Genomic DNA, 17,147 nt, shown 5'->3' on the forward strand with positions numbered 1-17,147 from the left:
ATCTCACAGCCAGACTCAAGGAAGTTAATCAATAATGAAATAGGAGCCGGGGACCCTTTCCCGTCCCTAAGAGTATTCCTGCTCTGCCGATGCTGATGCGTGGCTGGCTCTGGCTCTCCTTGGAGTCTCCTCCTCTATTGGAGGTGCATTCAATCTCGTGATAATAACCTGGGCTTCTGCCAGTAAGGGGTGTGGTCCCATAAGGCCACCCAGAAAGCACCTTATTTAAATGGTCACTCCAGGGTTTATTTGTCAAAAGCACATCACTCTTGACATTATTCCCTGTTGAACACAGGCTCCTCAAGGTGTGATTAGGCTGGGGCAGCAGAAAGATGGAGAAGGACAGGAAGAGGTCACACCTACTGCCTTCCCCTTTGTCCCTCTTTTCCTCATCCTCTGTGGGCAGGGTGTTCCCTGCCTTCAGACTGGCACTGGTCCGTGATTCAGAGGAAATCTCTGACTGCTCCGTGCAGGGATGTGAGCTGGTGAGCCACACTCAGCCTGTGCAGCTCCCCAGCCTCTTGGCTCAGGTGGAGGTGCTGGCTCAGGATCAGGGGCCCCTCCACTTCCCTTGTTTCACTCAGGATATTTCTAATTGAACAAAAAAGTTTCAAGGTTCTCTTTCTGTATTGAGTCAACATCTTTCTATAAAACTGGACTTTCAGTAATTTTTCAAAGACTTAGAACTGGTACAAAGTGAACAGTTGATCTACTTCCTGTTATAGAGTCCCACATCAACCAGCTTAAACCAAGGAAACAATCGCGTACAATGAATGCTAATATACAAAAGTTTACATTGTTATTTTCCTGCATAATACACATTTTAAAACAGGACCTCCTTTTTTAATGTCCGTATCAAGTTGCCAACTGGGCTTCCTTGGAATGATCTACCTTTTGTTCTGAAAACATATATTTCCTATGTATTTGATATGAAATTTCCTCTTGTTTATAAAATGCTGACAGCAATTTAAAATTTTTTTTCTTTTTCTTTTTTTGTGCTGGAGATGGAGCCCAGGGCCTTCTGCTTCTAAGCAAGTGCTCTACTCTTAAGTTACACCTTCAACCCCAAAATATTTTTATTTAGAAAAAAAAAAAAAATGCTGGCAATCTGAAATCAGTTTTATGTACTGTTAGTTAGATCTCCTCATACCTTTTTTATGTACTCAGACAAAGTTCACTTAAAATCTGCAGTCTAGAGTGTTGGGATTTTTGTTTGTTTGTTTTTTTATACTGGGATTGAACTAAGGGGCACTTAACCTCCAAGCCACATCCCCAACCCTTTGTCATATTTTATTTAGAGACAGGGTCTCACTGAGTTGCTTAGGGCTTTGCTAAGTTGCTGAAGTGGCTTTGAACTCACCATCCTCCTGCCTCAGACTCCTGAGCCCCTGGGATTACAGGCGTGCACCACCACGCTGAGTGTGATCCACGCATATGGACCCTGCTCTTCCAGCCCAGAGTGGCATTCCAGGATGACCTGACCCTGGGCCACCCCGCTCAGGCAGAGAGCCTCATTTCCCCTCTGTGAGGCGATTCTAAGAGGATGTCATACCTGCTCCACTCACAGCAGCCAGTCCCACCACGTGGCAGGAGTCAGGCTGCTTTGCAAAGACCCCGTGTTGAAACGTGGCCCTCTGAGATCAGGTGGGTGGGACATAGAGTATTAGTAAGAGCCCATTAGGAAGCTGGAGAAACAGGAAAGAGTAATCCATAGGTCCCTGAGGTGCTGGTATCTATAATGCCATTGGTCAAACAAGATAATTACTCAAATTTTCAAAAACAACCAGAAGCAAGAAATTAAAACTATCCACTGAGGCAGTGAGTATTTAAATACATGGAAAGCATGGTTTTTTAAAAGTTGGAAAATGAAAAGATCATCTTTGGCGAGGATGGGAGGGAAGAAGAGCATAATGGGAAAGAGAATATTCCAGAGTCCCACTGTTGGCTGGGCCCCCGCACCCCCACTCACTGTGGAACCACTCCATGCTTAGGTTTCCTCCTCTGTCATGGAAATAATATCATGCAGTCGTTAGGAAAATTAAAGGGACAGGCTACAGTCAGCATTCATGAAATGTTAACCTCTGTGCCCATCCTGGACACGGTGATGCTTGGAAAGGAAAATGAAAAGCATGTTTAAAAAATGGCAGGTCAGGGGCTGGGGAGATAGCTCAGTTGGTAGAGTGCTTGCCTTGTAAGCATAAGGCCCTGGGTTCAAACCCCAGCACCAAAAAAAAAAAAAAAAAAAAAATGGCAGGTCATCCCATCTGGTTAGAATAGGGGAAAAGGGTTAATCCCAGGGTGCACCAGAAGAGGAGTTTGGAAATATAGGGGAAAGATTTCTAATACAGGAAGTCATATAAGCCGATCTGCAGAGGATATCACTGTGTTTACTTTAGGAATGTTGTGTTGGAGGTGACAGCAGGGCTTTCTGGTGAGATTCTGCTGTGGGAAGTCAAACTTTCTTCAGGGGCAAGGAATGAGGCCAGGGTCAGAGAGAGAGAGGGGTTTTCGAGAGTCATATGAGCTGATGCTTCTGGCACATTGGGGATGCTCAGACGTGTGTGCCAGCGAATGAGTGGATGGAAGCCCTGATGCGGTGAGATCCTTGTGCGAGGGAAGAATTGGGGGAAAGAGGAGAGGAGGGGAGGGGGCCCTCGTGGTACTTCACTGAGGAAGGAAATGCCATGAAAGAAAGGCCAATATAGGAACCCCGCAAACCTTCCTCCGTGATCTCCCTCCTCAGGCTTTCTGTTTTCCGCTGGCCCCACTCTGCCTGCCCACTGTCCCATGCATCACTACACCAGGCTCCCTAGCCTCACTATGTGGCTTCTGTATCTCCGCACTGAGCAGGCCCGTGGGTCCAGGTCACCTCCTAGACCACATGCAGCCACAACCTCATGCCAGCAGCAGTAGCCCATAGAAAAGCTGCAGGCGTCCATCAGCTGAGTCAATGAGCTGATAGGCTGGTAACCAAAAGGGCCAGTGTTTGCTCAGTTCCCAGGGTCAGAAGTACGATGATGCAGGAGAGGGGGGTGCAGCCCTGCTGGGTTCTTCACAGGTCCCATCACACCTGCTTGGAAGAGGAAGAGCTACAGGGGCCAAACAGCAAGCTTAGAGACCCTGTTGCATCCCACAAGGGTCCAGGGGAAAGCACATGGCAGAGGGTGGGAATACTGGCTGTCTTCAAGTATTTATAGCCCATTGGGTGAAAGAAAAGGGACTTGTGCAGCCAGAGAGTGGAAGACCCAGGAATGATTCCAGGAAACCTGGAGGTGAGCAGCTGAGCACAAGGGAGACTGTGCCAACGACTGGAAACATGTCAGGAGAGTCCTTAGCACCGTGCTAAGAGGCAGCTGGACAGATGCCCTCTCTTCTGTTTTCAGAGGTTGTCAGGTGGATGAGTCCAAGTCAGACCAGTGTACATACAAAAAGCCTTGAATGATAACCTCTTGCCAGGGAAGACTTGTTGAGAAGGGAAAATGGGGTTGCAGTGAGTGGAGTTGGGGTGCAGAGAACAAGGAGATCACTCTAAGAAAGGACTTAAGGTAACTGAGAGAAAATGTCCAGGAGGGAAGAGGATCAGAGCCCTGTGGCTGGGTGCATTCTGGGATATTCTAAGAGTAAAACAATTGGAAGGAAGAAGATAATTGACTACTGATGGGAAGTGGGAAGACACCCTATGTGGGATATTTCAGGAGCTTCTATGCATGATGTGCTGTAAAAGTCACTCTTCCGTGTCCTCCGAAGAGCATGAAATGCTTTTTAAAAAATATTTCAGTATTAGTTTTTTGACACAGACTGAATATATGGAGGTAAGCAGACTAAAACAGGGCACAGAAGCCCACTTTCATTTGCACCCTAAATGGGTTTTCCCAGGAAACACCATTGTGACCATTGTCACCATTAGGTTCTCCTGGCTTCCTCTGGAAACAGAGTTGTAAGAATCATGACAAGAAAGACCCCAAATGGCTGCTCAGACCTCCTTAACCTCTTGCTAATACCCAGCTTCTAAGAGCCACCAGCATGATGGAGTCCTTTAGTCCCAGGGATCTGGAGGAAGGTCCCCTGGGCAAGGGCCCTCCGGCCCTTCCTACAGGGAAGCAGGAGTTTTTCTTACCTGCCCGCCTGCTCTCTCTGACCTCGCCCCATGTGACGTCAGAGCTGGCAGAGCTCTGTGATTTTCCCAGCACATTCCATTTCCTTCTGACTTTACCTCTTTGCTCTTTCTGTTTAACCTTGAGCCCACTTGGGCACTCCTCTGCCAGTTCTGCCCCATGTGTGGCAGCTGACAGACCATGGGGTTGCTAGAGGGACAGTCTCCCTGGCTCCCTGCCACCTTTCTTTCCTGTGGGCACGTGGACCTGGAAGTCCCAGCCCGTGACCCATGGGATCTGTTGAATGGCCAGGGAGAAAGGGAAGCAGGTAGGGAGGGAGGGCTGGGAGTCATTGAGCCTGGCACCATGAGCCCCACCAGGTGCCCTCAGTGCCACCCTGTGACTCGCTGTGACGAACACTTGCCTGGGACTTGGAGGAAGACTAGTAGGAACCTTTTCCAGAACATTCCCACTAACCACTCTCACATCCCCACAGTCTCGGCCAGCTTGCTTTCTCTCTTCTGCTTCTTTTACTTTCACAGAAATCTTTCCAAAGGAGAAAAAAATGTACAAAGAATAATAACGCCCACATCAACGTCTGTTTTCAAAAGTACTTGGTGTCCTTGATTTCCACCCATCCAGCCCCACCCATGGGACTCCCCATCCCTGGCTGCCTCATTTCAGGGCAGCTCAGGGCTCCATTCTCTCCCCGTATCCGCTGTAAGTAATCCCCGCATGCCTTCTCTTTCCAGGGTTCCATGGAGAATGTGACTGTGGCCTCTGTGGAAACTCAGAAGGCAGACCCTGCTATAGAACCAAGATTCAAAGCGGTGGATTGGGACAAGGTAGCTGGCACAGGATGGAAAGGGGTGATGGTCGGGGAGCACTGGGGCCAGGGGGTAGCATGTGAAGCCAGAGGCTGTGATATTCATGGTGTATGCCCAGGAAAGATGAAGAAGGGATGCAGCATGCACATCTCACAGTTGTGACGGGAGTAGCAAACCCAGGTGCAGGTGTAGGGGTGTCTCTCTGGTGGAAAGCTGGAATGGACAGCACATAAGGTCTCTGTGTAGAACCAGTCCCCAAACACCATTGGGGACAATGACAGGGTCAGCAGGCCCAGGCATGCCCAATTTGACAAGTGCACACAGCAGAGCTGCCCCGGGCACCTGAGACCACTCAGAAGAGTCACTGGTGGATAGACGCCTGGGAACCTGTGAAGGCTGGGCAGGAAATGGGACTGGAACCAACCACAATGTCTGGGAGAAGCCAAAGGGACTCTAGAGCCTTACGATAAACTCCTCTTGGAGTTTAGAGGCCAAGCAGACCCCACTTGTTGTGAGATGAGTACTGAGGAGCTGAGAGGTCCCAGGCAGACATGGAGGCTCTCAGTAGGGAGCTGAGAGAAGCCATGTTGCCTGGTGGCTCAGGAGGGAACCAGGCTTGGATGTCATTTCTCTTCAGCATGGGTCATAGGACTGCCCAAAGTCATGTTACCATTTCCTCTTGGAATAAACACGAGTGTGCATGTCTAAAACTGCTGGACCGGTGTGTCCAATGCCTACACCAAACACCAGAGGCACAGATAAAACAGGACCATTAGCCTCTTTCTCCACCCACCCCCTAACAGTTGTAGCAACATGAAGAAATGCAAGAAGCATAGCAGGAACACAGGTGACCAGAGGATATGGAGCAGGGGTCAGGGGTTTCCACACAAGCTGACTGCTTACTGGGCCCCCTCAGACCAGGAGTCAAAGCCCTGACCCTGGACCCGGAGATTACTTCTGTCAAGTAGGATTGCCACAGCCTTAGGAGAGCCCATAGCCAGTGGCAAAGATACCTTGGGGCATCCAGCTGGAGACCTGAAATGTTTTTTCCATGCCCTGTCCTCTCCAGAGAGGCAAGCGAGCAAGAAGAAAACACAAGGCCATCGAGAAGAAAGACTTGGAAGGCCACACAATGGGCCTCCCGTTGGGACCTGATTTCCTGACCTCAACCCCTGGTGTGACCACGGCTGCTCATCACCAGTGTGAGGCATCAGGCCAGGGACCCAGATAGGAGGCCTTAGTACAATTAGCAGACTTTTGGGGTGATTTGTGAGGACCTGGACTTGCTCTGCCTATGGGCAGGATGCAAGGGGAGCAGCCAGCCTGAGTAGGTCAAAGAGCCCAGGAGCTGGTGGTGTCTGGACCTTACCATGGAATGGGAAGAGCTTTAGAGAGAGATGGGATGGATCTGGGAATGAGACTAGGGAGTAAGCTGTAGCATGTCCTGTCTCAGGGCTGTGAGTGGCCAGTAGAAGGTACTAGAAGGAGTGGCAGGGAAGGATTGCTGGGGTCAGCACCTGTGGGTTTGGTTTTAGGCTTGAATATTGGAAAGAAAGTACTATAAGAGAAAGTTAACCGTGACTGGATTGTTGTGATATCCTGTGGAGTCACAGGCAAAGAACCATCCAGGAAGGGAGGGGCTGAGCTGGGTTGGGGCAAATTCCTCCTACAGTCTCCTAGCTTGGTTTCAGGCTAACCCCATCCCATCACTACGTGAGGCAAAGGGAGGATCATGTCCACTGGGGCTGGTCCACCCGCACTTATGCTCTGAGGGAGACTGTACCCAAGGGGAAGCGAGTGTCCCCTCCCCTAGGCTGTTCCCAGCCTGGCTCCTGAGCAGACCCCTGACTCCAGGGCTGCCCCCTGATTCACCTTCCCACCTCTCTTTTGTTTTCTTTCACACATACTTTCTCACCCTTTCCCCTTTCCTCCTGTGTCCCCCTGTCTGAGAAAGGAGGACAGGGCTGGCCTAGGAAAGGAGGTGGAGACCACTCTGGCAGGGAGCCCCCACCCTGCTGGAGTCTGTGTGACGCCTCCCCAGCAACCCACAAAGAAAACCAGGAAAGCTTCCCAGAGCCAAGCTTCCTCGGGAGGGTACAGGGTACATTGTTCTTTTCCTTTAAACTTCAAAAAAAAAAAAAAAAAAAAAAAATTCCTACTCCTGACTCCACCACATTGTCAATCCCCAGGCCCTTGGGAGGGAACAGAGTGGCAGGGAGAGCAGTGACCAGCCAGGGTGCATTTGCAGGTGGCTCCTGGGACAGAGGGATTTGCCAGAGTTAGCCCTTGTGCCTCAAATTCAAGGTAGGCCTCTGGATGCCACCCAGGCTCCCTGGCCCTTGATGCTGGGGAGCCAAATGGGCCATGATGGAAAGAGCGAGGGCAAACTGGAGCAGGGTGCAGGGCCCAGGGTGGAAGGGTCTGAAGAACCAGCGAAACGGAGCGAGAAGCAGGAAGGCAGGCCGGGCCCCGCCCTGCTTCGAGGTGGGGTTCCCTCTGACTTTCTGGCTCGGCGAGGAACTTTACTGGAACGATTTCTAACTCATTCCTTCATTTACCCCACTGGGCAGAACCCGGCCTGCAGCTCCCCACCCTGCACATCTCTCCCTGTTTTCAGGAACCCAGCTGACTTGAGACTGGCCCTGTTCCTGTTCCAGTGGCCAGAGCTGCCCATTGCTCTTGGCTTCTGGGCACCCCTGTCCCCTTTGTCCTGCCACCTCTTTTGGTCATTTCACTGTGTCCTTTCCAGAGCCCTTCCTTGGAAACCCTCTCCACCCTTCCCACTCTGATGGAACAGGTGGGATTTGAAGGGTTTGGGGAAGTTCCCTGCCCAGATCACAGCGCCCCCCATCCTCTCCCCCCCAACACACACAACCACAACATAATTAGCACCAAATGAATGTTTCTTTTATTAAGTTCTTACCTCCAAACCAGTCTTTTAAATGTATTATCTGTTATCTGATTTGCTTCTCCTAACAACACCAGGAGATAAGGATTATAATTATCCTGATGTAACTAATGAGGTGGAGCTTAAGTCTCCTGCCAAAGTCACTTGGCTGCAGGTCAACAGCCCAGCTGGCTGGCAGTACTTGCTGAGCCCTCTCCTCCCTGCTCCCCCCATGTGTCCTGTAGTCTTTCACCCTGACAGCTGGGCCTGTGACTGGGACAGGGGGTGGCAGACAGGGGGAGGTATTTCCACAACTCCAGCACATCCTCTTCCTCCTCGGGCCTCAGGATAAGCCAGATTCCCGCAGAACCAGCTTCCTGCCACCCAGGAGAAGCTGTCAGCGCGTGCCACATTTTTCCCCTCAAGTGACAGAATCATCCAGACAGGTGTATCACCAAACCAAATGCAGTGGTCAACTCCCCAAACTCCTTGTCCCTGCCCACTGCCTAATACTACACACACAACCCTTGACGAGGGGCTCCTCCAAGGGTCCCCAGAGTCTAGCAAAGGTATTGATGCTGACCATATGGATTTTACCTTTTGGGTCACTCACATAAGTCACTGAGAACTCGGGAGTCTAACACCTGGATAAGAACAAGGGCTTTCATGGCAAATTTGCCTCTGGGAAGGACAAAGCTCAAAGCTGTGGGTAACAGCTTGGATCACCTCTGGGCATTCTGCCACCTCCCCAGCCACTGTGTCCTCTGGTGAGGGGAGGGTCACCAAGGAGGTTTCCTCTGTGGACTTGAGCTAGTCCCAGTTAGACTGCAGGGCAGGCCTGTAGCAGCCCCACAAGACCAACAAGAGTCTCTCCTCAGTGCTCCAGCTGACAGCTGCACCAGACACCATAACCTCTGTGGCGAGGAGGCCACAGCTACAGGGGCCTGATTCAGCTAAGCAGGGGCCTCCCAGAGTGGCTGCTGATCTGGAGGCCTGGGTCCAGGCCCTGCCCCAGCACCAAGGGCTGAGCATCCAGCCCTCACCTTCCCAACTATAAAATCAAATTGTCACAATCTCCCTCTCAAAAGTAAGGCTCATAGAGGCTAATGGACACGAGGCCCCAGCCCAGTGGGGCCATGACAAGGGTGCAGAAAATGTAGCCCGGATTCCTGGGGAGCTGCTTGTCACCCTTCCCCTCCACTCTCCTTGGGCTGCTGCCTAGAAGCCCATCCTCCCCCTCTCTGGCTCAGAAAGCTGCCCTGGAGCCATGTGCTCTGGGGTTTGGGTGGACATTTCTTTAAACAATTGGCTCAGCTCTTGGCCCTGGTGGTGGTGGTGGCAGCGGTGGTGGGAGGAGCTGCTGGCCCTGAGCAGCTGCCCCCTCAGCCCCCTGCTGCCCTGGAGAGAAGCAGATTTTCAGCATTGGCTCCTGGGCGGGGGCTGCCCCAGGGAAGTGTCCTGTGCCACCTGGTCCCTGTGCTGCATGTGAAGAGGGATCTGGGGAGTGGGAGGGAGGGCAGAGGTGACCCCTCCCCACCCTGGCAGCAGGCCCCCTGCCCACACTGCTCCAGGCAGCAGGGGCAGGCCGCCCTTTTCCCCCCGCTGCAGGCTACATTCCTGGCATAGTCCAGACAGGCCCTCCCCTCCCGTTGGGGTAGAGGCAGATCTGGGTGGGGGAGGGCCCTGTGGTGTACAAGGTGTTTGGGTCAAACCCACCCAGACTTGCATCTGCCTTCTGGAGCCCAGCCTGTGCTCAGGTCTGTGAATCACCAAAGGACCCCCTCTAACCCAGCGAGCTGCCCACTCTGGAGCAGTTGTTGGGCATAGCCTCACCCTCAGCCACACAGTCCTGCTGGGTGACCCTGAGTGCTGGACTTGCCTTCTCTGAGCATCAAGTTCCACAACTGTAGGAGGGGGATTTGTTACTGTGATGGTGGCTCTGGAAGTCCCCAGATGCACGGGAACTGGAGGCATGATCAGTGACCTAGTCTCCCCTTCTTTCTCCCACCATCCTAAGAGGCCACAGACCTTTGCCATGCCTTCCTATTATCTCCCAAGCCTTAGGCAAATGCAGGGTGGGAGGAAGAAAGCCATTGTATGGGAGGGCAAGAGGCCAAGGGGTCCTTAACCCAGTAGAGTAGAAGTGAAATTTATCTTAAGTCCCTCTCCAAACCTCATTGGAAATTGCCCGAGAGCAGACAGCTTGTGCCTTTCTCCCATCTCAAAACCATTTCCCAGCCAGCTGCCATGTTGGAAATGACCAGCATGTGACAGGCATTGAACCCATTAGCACCCAGTCTGAGGGAGACTGTCTCCCTCAGTGGCCAGGACTAGAACTGAGAAAGGCCACCCTGTCAGCACATGTACAAACTAAACCAGGGTCTAGCACCCAGGAGAAGGTCTGTGTGGAGGGTGCTATAGGCTAGAGGAAGAAGGTGAGGTAGTTCCCAGTTCAGGACCAATGGACCCCATCCACAGGGTCATCTAACCTCTTGAACTTCAGTATCCTCACCCCCCCAAATTGGAAGAAGACCAGCTACTCTGGAGGTTGAGGCAGAAGGATGACAAGTTCAAGGCCAGCCTGGGCAACTTAGTGAGACCCTATCTTAAAACAATAGAAAGGGCTGGGATGTAACTCCGTGGTAGAATGCCACTGGGTTCAATCCCTAGTACTGCTACTACGGCTACTAACAACGACAATAACAATTAAGTAAAATGGGGAGGAGCCCAATAAGCTGGATTTCCCTTCCCATATGGATAGCTCACTTTACTTCCCTGGAAGAGTGGGGCTAGACCCTGGCAACGGGGTTTTAGATTTTGGCTTTTGATGACCAAGGGGGTTGTTTGCAGGGGCTGAGGGAGCATCCTCCAGGGTGCTCATTCAGACACCAGAGTGAAGTGGCCCTCCCTGGCATTGAGGATGGCTATCTCAGAGACATACTATTATAACGTGAGCTAGTCGTGTGTCACAGGTGGGCCAGAGGCAGCCTTGGGACTGACTCTAGACAGCAAGCCTGCCATGTGTGCAGGAGGCCAGGGCCTGCTGGGCTCCCCGGAGTAACTGAAATCATGTCCACAGGTCAAATGGGTAACAGGACATCAAATGACAAACCCATGTGTTAGGGGGGCTCTGTTCCTGCCGACCCAGAAAACACCTCTTCACGATCTAGCTCCCACCTTCCCTAGCTGTGCAGTTCCTGTCCCATTACAAAAGGGCACGAGATTTGGGCTGGAGTCCCTGCCTGCTCAGATCACTGCGACATTTCTTTGCGTATCTCAACTTAATTATACTTATGAACCCTATGCTGCTTTCTGCTTGCTTTGCAAAGTAAGAGTGGGCCAGGACAGCGGTTCGACTCAGGAGCCTGAGGTGGGAGGATCACAAGATTGAGGCCAGCCTCAGCAATTTAGCAAGACCCTTTCTCAAAATAAAAAATAAAAAGGACTGGGGCTGTAGCTCAGTGGTAGAGTACCGTGGGTTCAATCCACTGTACAACAAAGGAAGTAAACGGGTCAACAGGTCAAAATTCACCCAAACCACTGCTAAGCAGAGAGAAAGGTGCCTGACTGGTCACATCCCCATGCTACAGGTAGAAATGTTTGTGGTCAAAGGTAGCTAAGTCCAAATTAAGTGTACAAATGGGGGTGTCCTGTGTGACATCCAAAAGTGGGACAGATAAAAACCAGGGGATTCACTTAAGACGGATGGTAATAAGAAGGATCTCATCCTCAGAGCAACTCAGGGGGAAATACAATGACATGGCTAAAACCTACTAGAGAAGACAGAATATGTTTAAATAATTAAGGCAAACAAGACAAGGAGAACAGAAGCTGGGTGTGGTGGCACGCACCTCTAATCCCCATGACTTGGGAGGCTGGGGCAGGAGAATCACATGTTTGAGGTCAGCCTCAGCAACTTAGTGAGATCCTGTCCCAGTATACTCAACATAAAAAATAAAAAAAGGGCTGGGGATGTGGCTCAGTGGTAGATGGCCCTAGGTTCAATCCCCAGTACCACCAAAAAAAAAAAAAAAAAAAAAATTAAATAAAAAGAAAAGAAGAGGGCTGGGGAGATAGCTCAGCTGGTAGAGTGCTTGCCTCGCAAGCACAAGGCCCTGAGTTCGATCCCCAGTACCGCAAAAAAAAAAAAAAAAAAAAAAAAGAGAAGAAATATAAAGCCAGAGGAAACAGGAAACAACAAGAAAATAATATTCTAATAGTAATCTAATACTCTAATATTAAATGTAAATAAACTAAATCCTGCAATTAAAAAGCAGAGATTAGACTGGGGTTTGGGTGTATGTTCACCCAACTGTATGCTGTCCACAAAAGATGCACTTTAAACGTAAGACATACACAAGTTAAAGGGAAAAGAGTGTTAAAGGTAGTTCATGCAAACACCAAGCTTCAGGAAACAGCAAGGTTCTGTTAATACCACATGGGGCTTCAGGACGAGAACTTTTATAAGGACCAAGATGACTATTTCCCAATGGTAAAAGCACCAACTCACCAAGAAAGTATAACTGGGCAACCTTGGCAGGTTACCAGCCTTAGTTTCCCCATCGGTAAAGTGGTAACAATTTTAGTGGCTGCCTCATTGGGGTATGGCAAGGAGCAAATGATTTAACCCACAGCTAGTATTTCGAGCCGTGCTTGGCACACGGCAACGGCTCTGTCTGCTCTCGGCGTTACTGCAGTTGGGACAGAGCTTTAAGCTCTCACCACGACCCTGGCCAGCTTCTTCTGAGGTGAGGCTCCATAGGTGGCTCAAGATAAGATGCAAACACAGGCCACTAGCTGGTTCCTCCAGTTCTTTTTCCTGGTGGCGGTGGAGCAAGGAGCGCGCAGGTGCGTGTTTAGAGAGCCGGGGTGGAGGAATGGAAGGAAGGGCCCGCGTGCAGCCGGTGGATCTGTTTGCTTCTAGATCCAAGGGATGAGGTGAAGGAGACTGGGTTAGGGAGAGAGCCCAACTGGGCGGAGTTTGGATGGCCAGCTCTTTAGCTGGTGCTGGAAATGAGTTGGCTCAGGGTGACCCGGGTTGTCTTTCAGCCACAAGAAGGCAGCCAGCACCTGGGACATGGCAGGAGCCACAGCCTACTTTGGGCCTTTCCACCTGGTCACAGGCGCAGGGAGAATGCCCAGTGGCATCGCCTGCCTGCTCCAACGCTGTGATGGCAACACTAGCTTTGCCTCCGGAAGGACTGGGAGCACGTGAAGGCTGTGTCCGGGGAGGCCTGAGCAGGGATGAGAAGGCTGGCTTTGGGACTGTGGTTGGCTCTTATTCCCACACTTGCGCTTTCTTCCTCACTCCAGCTGTGACTCCTTTCCTCTCCTCACCTGTCACTTCTGTCCTTCCCACCTGCCGTGGCCACCCACCTCCCTTGTATTGGAGATTGACTGAGCACCCACCGTGTGCCATACCTCGCCCCTATTCTAACTGTAGGTGGTGGGGCAGTGCCCACCAACTTCACAGATAAGAAAACAGAGGGACTCTGAAAGATAAAGACACTTACCCAGGGTCTCACGAAACTGATAAGACAGCAGAGCCAGGCTTTGGAGATCTTCTCCCTGACCTTCATCGTTTCTTCATCCCACATTGATGTTCTTTACTGTTTGGGCTCCAGATTTATCTTCTTTAGTGCACTGAATCATCCTAAATCTTCAAGGGTTTCCCATTGCCCAAAGATGTGGACTCCAGTTTTTTAAAATCTGCATCCCTATGATTAATATTTTGTGAGCATGTTCTGCATTATATGTTCATTTTAACCATCTATAAGTTATTTGCTTATGCCAATGTACCATTCTGGGCATTAGAACACAGTCACATGTGGGTTGAAGATGAGATGAATATATCATAAATAGAAATAGCATCTCTAGTATTTTCCCCCTGCCTCTGGGGTCGAGCCTGTGAGTACTGTTGGGGTGTGCATGCATCCCTGCCTTGGGAACAACCTGACTGGCAGATGAAGCACCAACTCCGAGACCTGGTGTAGGTATTCTGTTTTCCAACATTCTCAGCCAATTTCCTCCTACTATCCACAGAGCAGTGTTAAGGAACCAGATGGACCACAGGCATTCTGAACTCCACATCTGTACACACTCCCTCTGTTCCCTTCCCTCTCCCCCTTGCCAAACCCTGCATGTTATGTGATCAAACTCCAGATCATCTGCAAAACCATTCTCACCACCCCTGCACCTGGGTATTTGTACCAAGCATCCTGCCTCTGGATCTCACCCTCCCTTGTATCATCAGCACTAAACTGTCTTGCTTGGCATGCCTCATCTTGCTTAATGAACACTTAATGCAGGTACCATTATTGCTTCCATTTTATAGGTAGGTACACCAAGGCTCAGAGAAGTCAAATAATTTCCCCAAGGTCACACCGTAAATGGAAGAGCCAGGATTTGTACCTGAGACTGAAACTCTGATTAAGCACTAAGCTATATGAAGTGAAAATGGTGCCTTGCATTCCTGTTGGTTCATTCTAGCCCTTGGCACATACACACATGTGCATTCGCTTGCTTTCATTCTCTGTCTCTCTCACACACACACACCAAATGTTAAGCAAATTGTTAAATGAACGATTGTTTGAAAGGGTGAATGAAGAAGTTACCCAGACCAACACAAAGAACAAAGCCCATGATGGAAGGGAAAGAGCCTCTTTTGTTCTTGATATAGAATATATTGACTCCTGTATTGAAAGAGTTCCAAGTAAAACTACAGGTTTCAGCTGTGGCTGAATCCAGGCGCTCAGGGATCATCACCAGGATTCTGCCTCTAGCTGTGGCTTGGCCAACCTCTGTGCTGAGTCCTTAGGCAAGCTCTGCTAGCAGCCCCATCAGGAAGAAAGCTCATTGCACCAGCTTAGGTCATAGGCCTCTTCTGAATCCCATGGCTGTAGCCAGGGGTGGTGGTGTGTGATCAGTTCTGCATCCTGAATCAGAAGGGTGGATAGTGCTAACAAACTGCATGAGCTGAGACGGGTGGGGAATGGGTTGCTATAACCAGAAGATGGGTGAATGCATTCGAGAATGGGAAGGCATGAATATCTAGGGTCCACCTTGTCTCTTGCAGGACCTGGTGGACTGGCAGAAGCCTCTCCTGTGGCAGGTGGGCCACTTGGGAGAAAAGTATGATGAATGGGTCCACCAGCCCGTGACCAGGCCCATTCGCCTCTTTCACTCAGACCTTGTCGAGGCCCTCTCCAAGACTGCCTGGTGAGCCCTGAAAGGAATCTATGGTGGGATGTCCTTCTCTCCTGATAGTGCCAGTCAGATATCAAAGGATGGGCAATCAGGTCCCTCCCTAGAATGCAGGGATGTACTCTTAAGCTCTTGGGGAAGGTGGGACATGCCATAGACATAATCTATTCCTGTGCATTTTGTCCATTCACTCAGTGTAACCAGAAACCTACATTTAACCATAAACTACTCTGAATGCCACCCCTGGTCTATTTCACATTCCTTTGCTCGGTTAGCAGCTTCTAATACCCATGGGAACAATTTTACCTGCAATTATCTCCTCTGCCACAAGAGGTCAGTATCTATCAAGCTGCACAAAGTAAGTAGCAATGGGATGCAGTTCTTTTCTTCCAATGACACATCTCAGATTAGTAGATGGATTCAAAGCCTTTTTTCTCCCCCTATCACTTCCATGAGTGTCCCTTTGATTCCAGGTCTCCACATACTTTCTGCATGTGCTTTGGTGTCACCTTGTCCCCATCCCCAGTTGAACTGTGTTTCTAGGGAAAGTGAACCCTGTGGATCCCCCATGCATATATCTCTCTTACCCGATGGCTCTCCTGCAGGTATAGTGTGCCCATCATCTGGGTGCCCCTGATGCTGTATCTCAGCTGGTCCTACTACCGAACTCTTGCCCAAGGCAACGTCCGCCTCTTTACATCGTTCACAACAGGTAATACTTGTTCCTTTCAGACTTGCTCCCGTGGGTCCTGGAGGCAGGACATCTGTGTTCTCCCTGCACTTACATTTCTAAGAGCATAAGACCCCAAACCACATAATCAAGACTTTTAAGTGAGGCCTATTTATTTATTTATTTATTTATTTATTTATTTGTTTGTTTTGTTTTGTTTTGTTTTTTGTGAGGCCTATTTACAGAGAACATTTGAAACATTTTTTCAGACTTCTACCCCACCGCCAAATGGATACAAAACTTAGCAAAACATCAGCAGAAACTAAACTAAGTCATTTCCCCAGATGGCATAGCAATAAACAGGTGGTGGCAGGCAGGGAGTAGGGGTCTTCTCAACATGTGTAAGACCAGGAAATATAGAACCTGGGATTCTTTGTCAAGAAACTAAACAAGGGGGCTGGAGTTGTAGAGTACTTGCCTAGCATGTGTGAGGCACTGCATTTGATTCTCAGCACCACATATAAATAAATAAAATAAAGGTCCGTCGACAACTACACACACACACACACACACACACACACACACACACACATTTTTAAAATACATGTATTTAAATAAATAAATAAATAAATAAACTAGACAAAGCCAGGCATGGTGCACACCTGTCATTCCAGAAAGTAGGGAGGCCAAGGCAGGAGGACTGCATGGTTGAGGCCAGTTGACAACTTGGCAATACCCTGTCTCAAAATTAAAAATAAAAAGAGCTGGGGATGTAGGACAGTGGTGCATAACACGCACAAGGCCCTGGGTTCCATCCCCAGCACTGCAAAAGGACAAAGAGGAAGAAAAAAGAAAATGAAATCACTTCACCAGGTGGCACAGCTGAGAGCTATATTCAGACTGATCTGTGATCAGAGCACAGATCAGCAGAGAACCTGGGAGAGAAAGATCTGACAGTGTCCTACCTCATGTCCAAGGCAAAGGACCATGCAGCAGAGCCCTGGCTTGGGAATAACACAGCTCCCCTTCACTGAGCACTTAGCCGTGTGCTTTCCAGGGACTAGCTTGTGGAACCCTTAGCAGCTCTGTGGGAATAGCACTGCCGTCATCCCCTCCCGGAAGGAGGAAATGTGGTCATTCCTCAGTATATTCATACTTCAGAACATCATGCAGTGCACAGGAAATGCATGATTTAAAAAAATCAAAAATAAGAGTTGAGGAAATGGAGCCTCACAGATGTCAAGCAAGTGATCCAGGGTCCTGTGGTCCAGGATGCAGAGACAAGGTGTCCACCAGCTTCTAATCAGGGGACAGAGAGCACTGTCAAAGAAAAGAGCCTGTGGGACCCCGTGTCTCAGGGTGGCCATTCTGCTAACCTACTCCACAAGCTCACTGCATACCCTAAGGCTCCAGGTATCCTGAGCCTCCACCTGCCCAGGTGGTCTGGTACCTCGGGGAGGTGTCAA

At 50.0% G+C, this 17,147-nt stretch overlaps 1 protein-coding gene across 1 annotated transcript in view; it reads left to right on the forward strand.

The window, feature by feature from the left end:
* Fa2h (fatty acid 2-hydroxylase) overlaps window positions 1-17,147 on the forward strand; it is a 51,987-nt gene that overhangs the window by 23,818 nt on the left and 11,022 nt on the right. Inside the window, exons 2-4 of the mRNA XM_047528982.1 lie at window positions 4,847-4,939; window positions 14,884-15,026; window positions 15,617-15,723. Of these exons, the coding sequence (XP_047384938.1) occupies window positions 4,847-4,939; window positions 14,884-15,026; window positions 15,617-15,723 (343 nt within the window). The remainder of the gene's footprint in view (window positions 1-4,846; window positions 4,940-14,883; window positions 15,027-15,616; window positions 15,724-17,147) is intronic.

The sequence above is a fragment of the Sciurus carolinensis genome, chromosome 16 (assembly GCF_902686445.1).
Source record: "Sciurus carolinensis chromosome 16, mSciCar1.2, whole genome shotgun sequence".
NCBI classification, from domain to species: domain Eukaryota; kingdom Metazoa; phylum Chordata; class Mammalia; order Rodentia; family Sciuridae; genus Sciurus; species Sciurus carolinensis.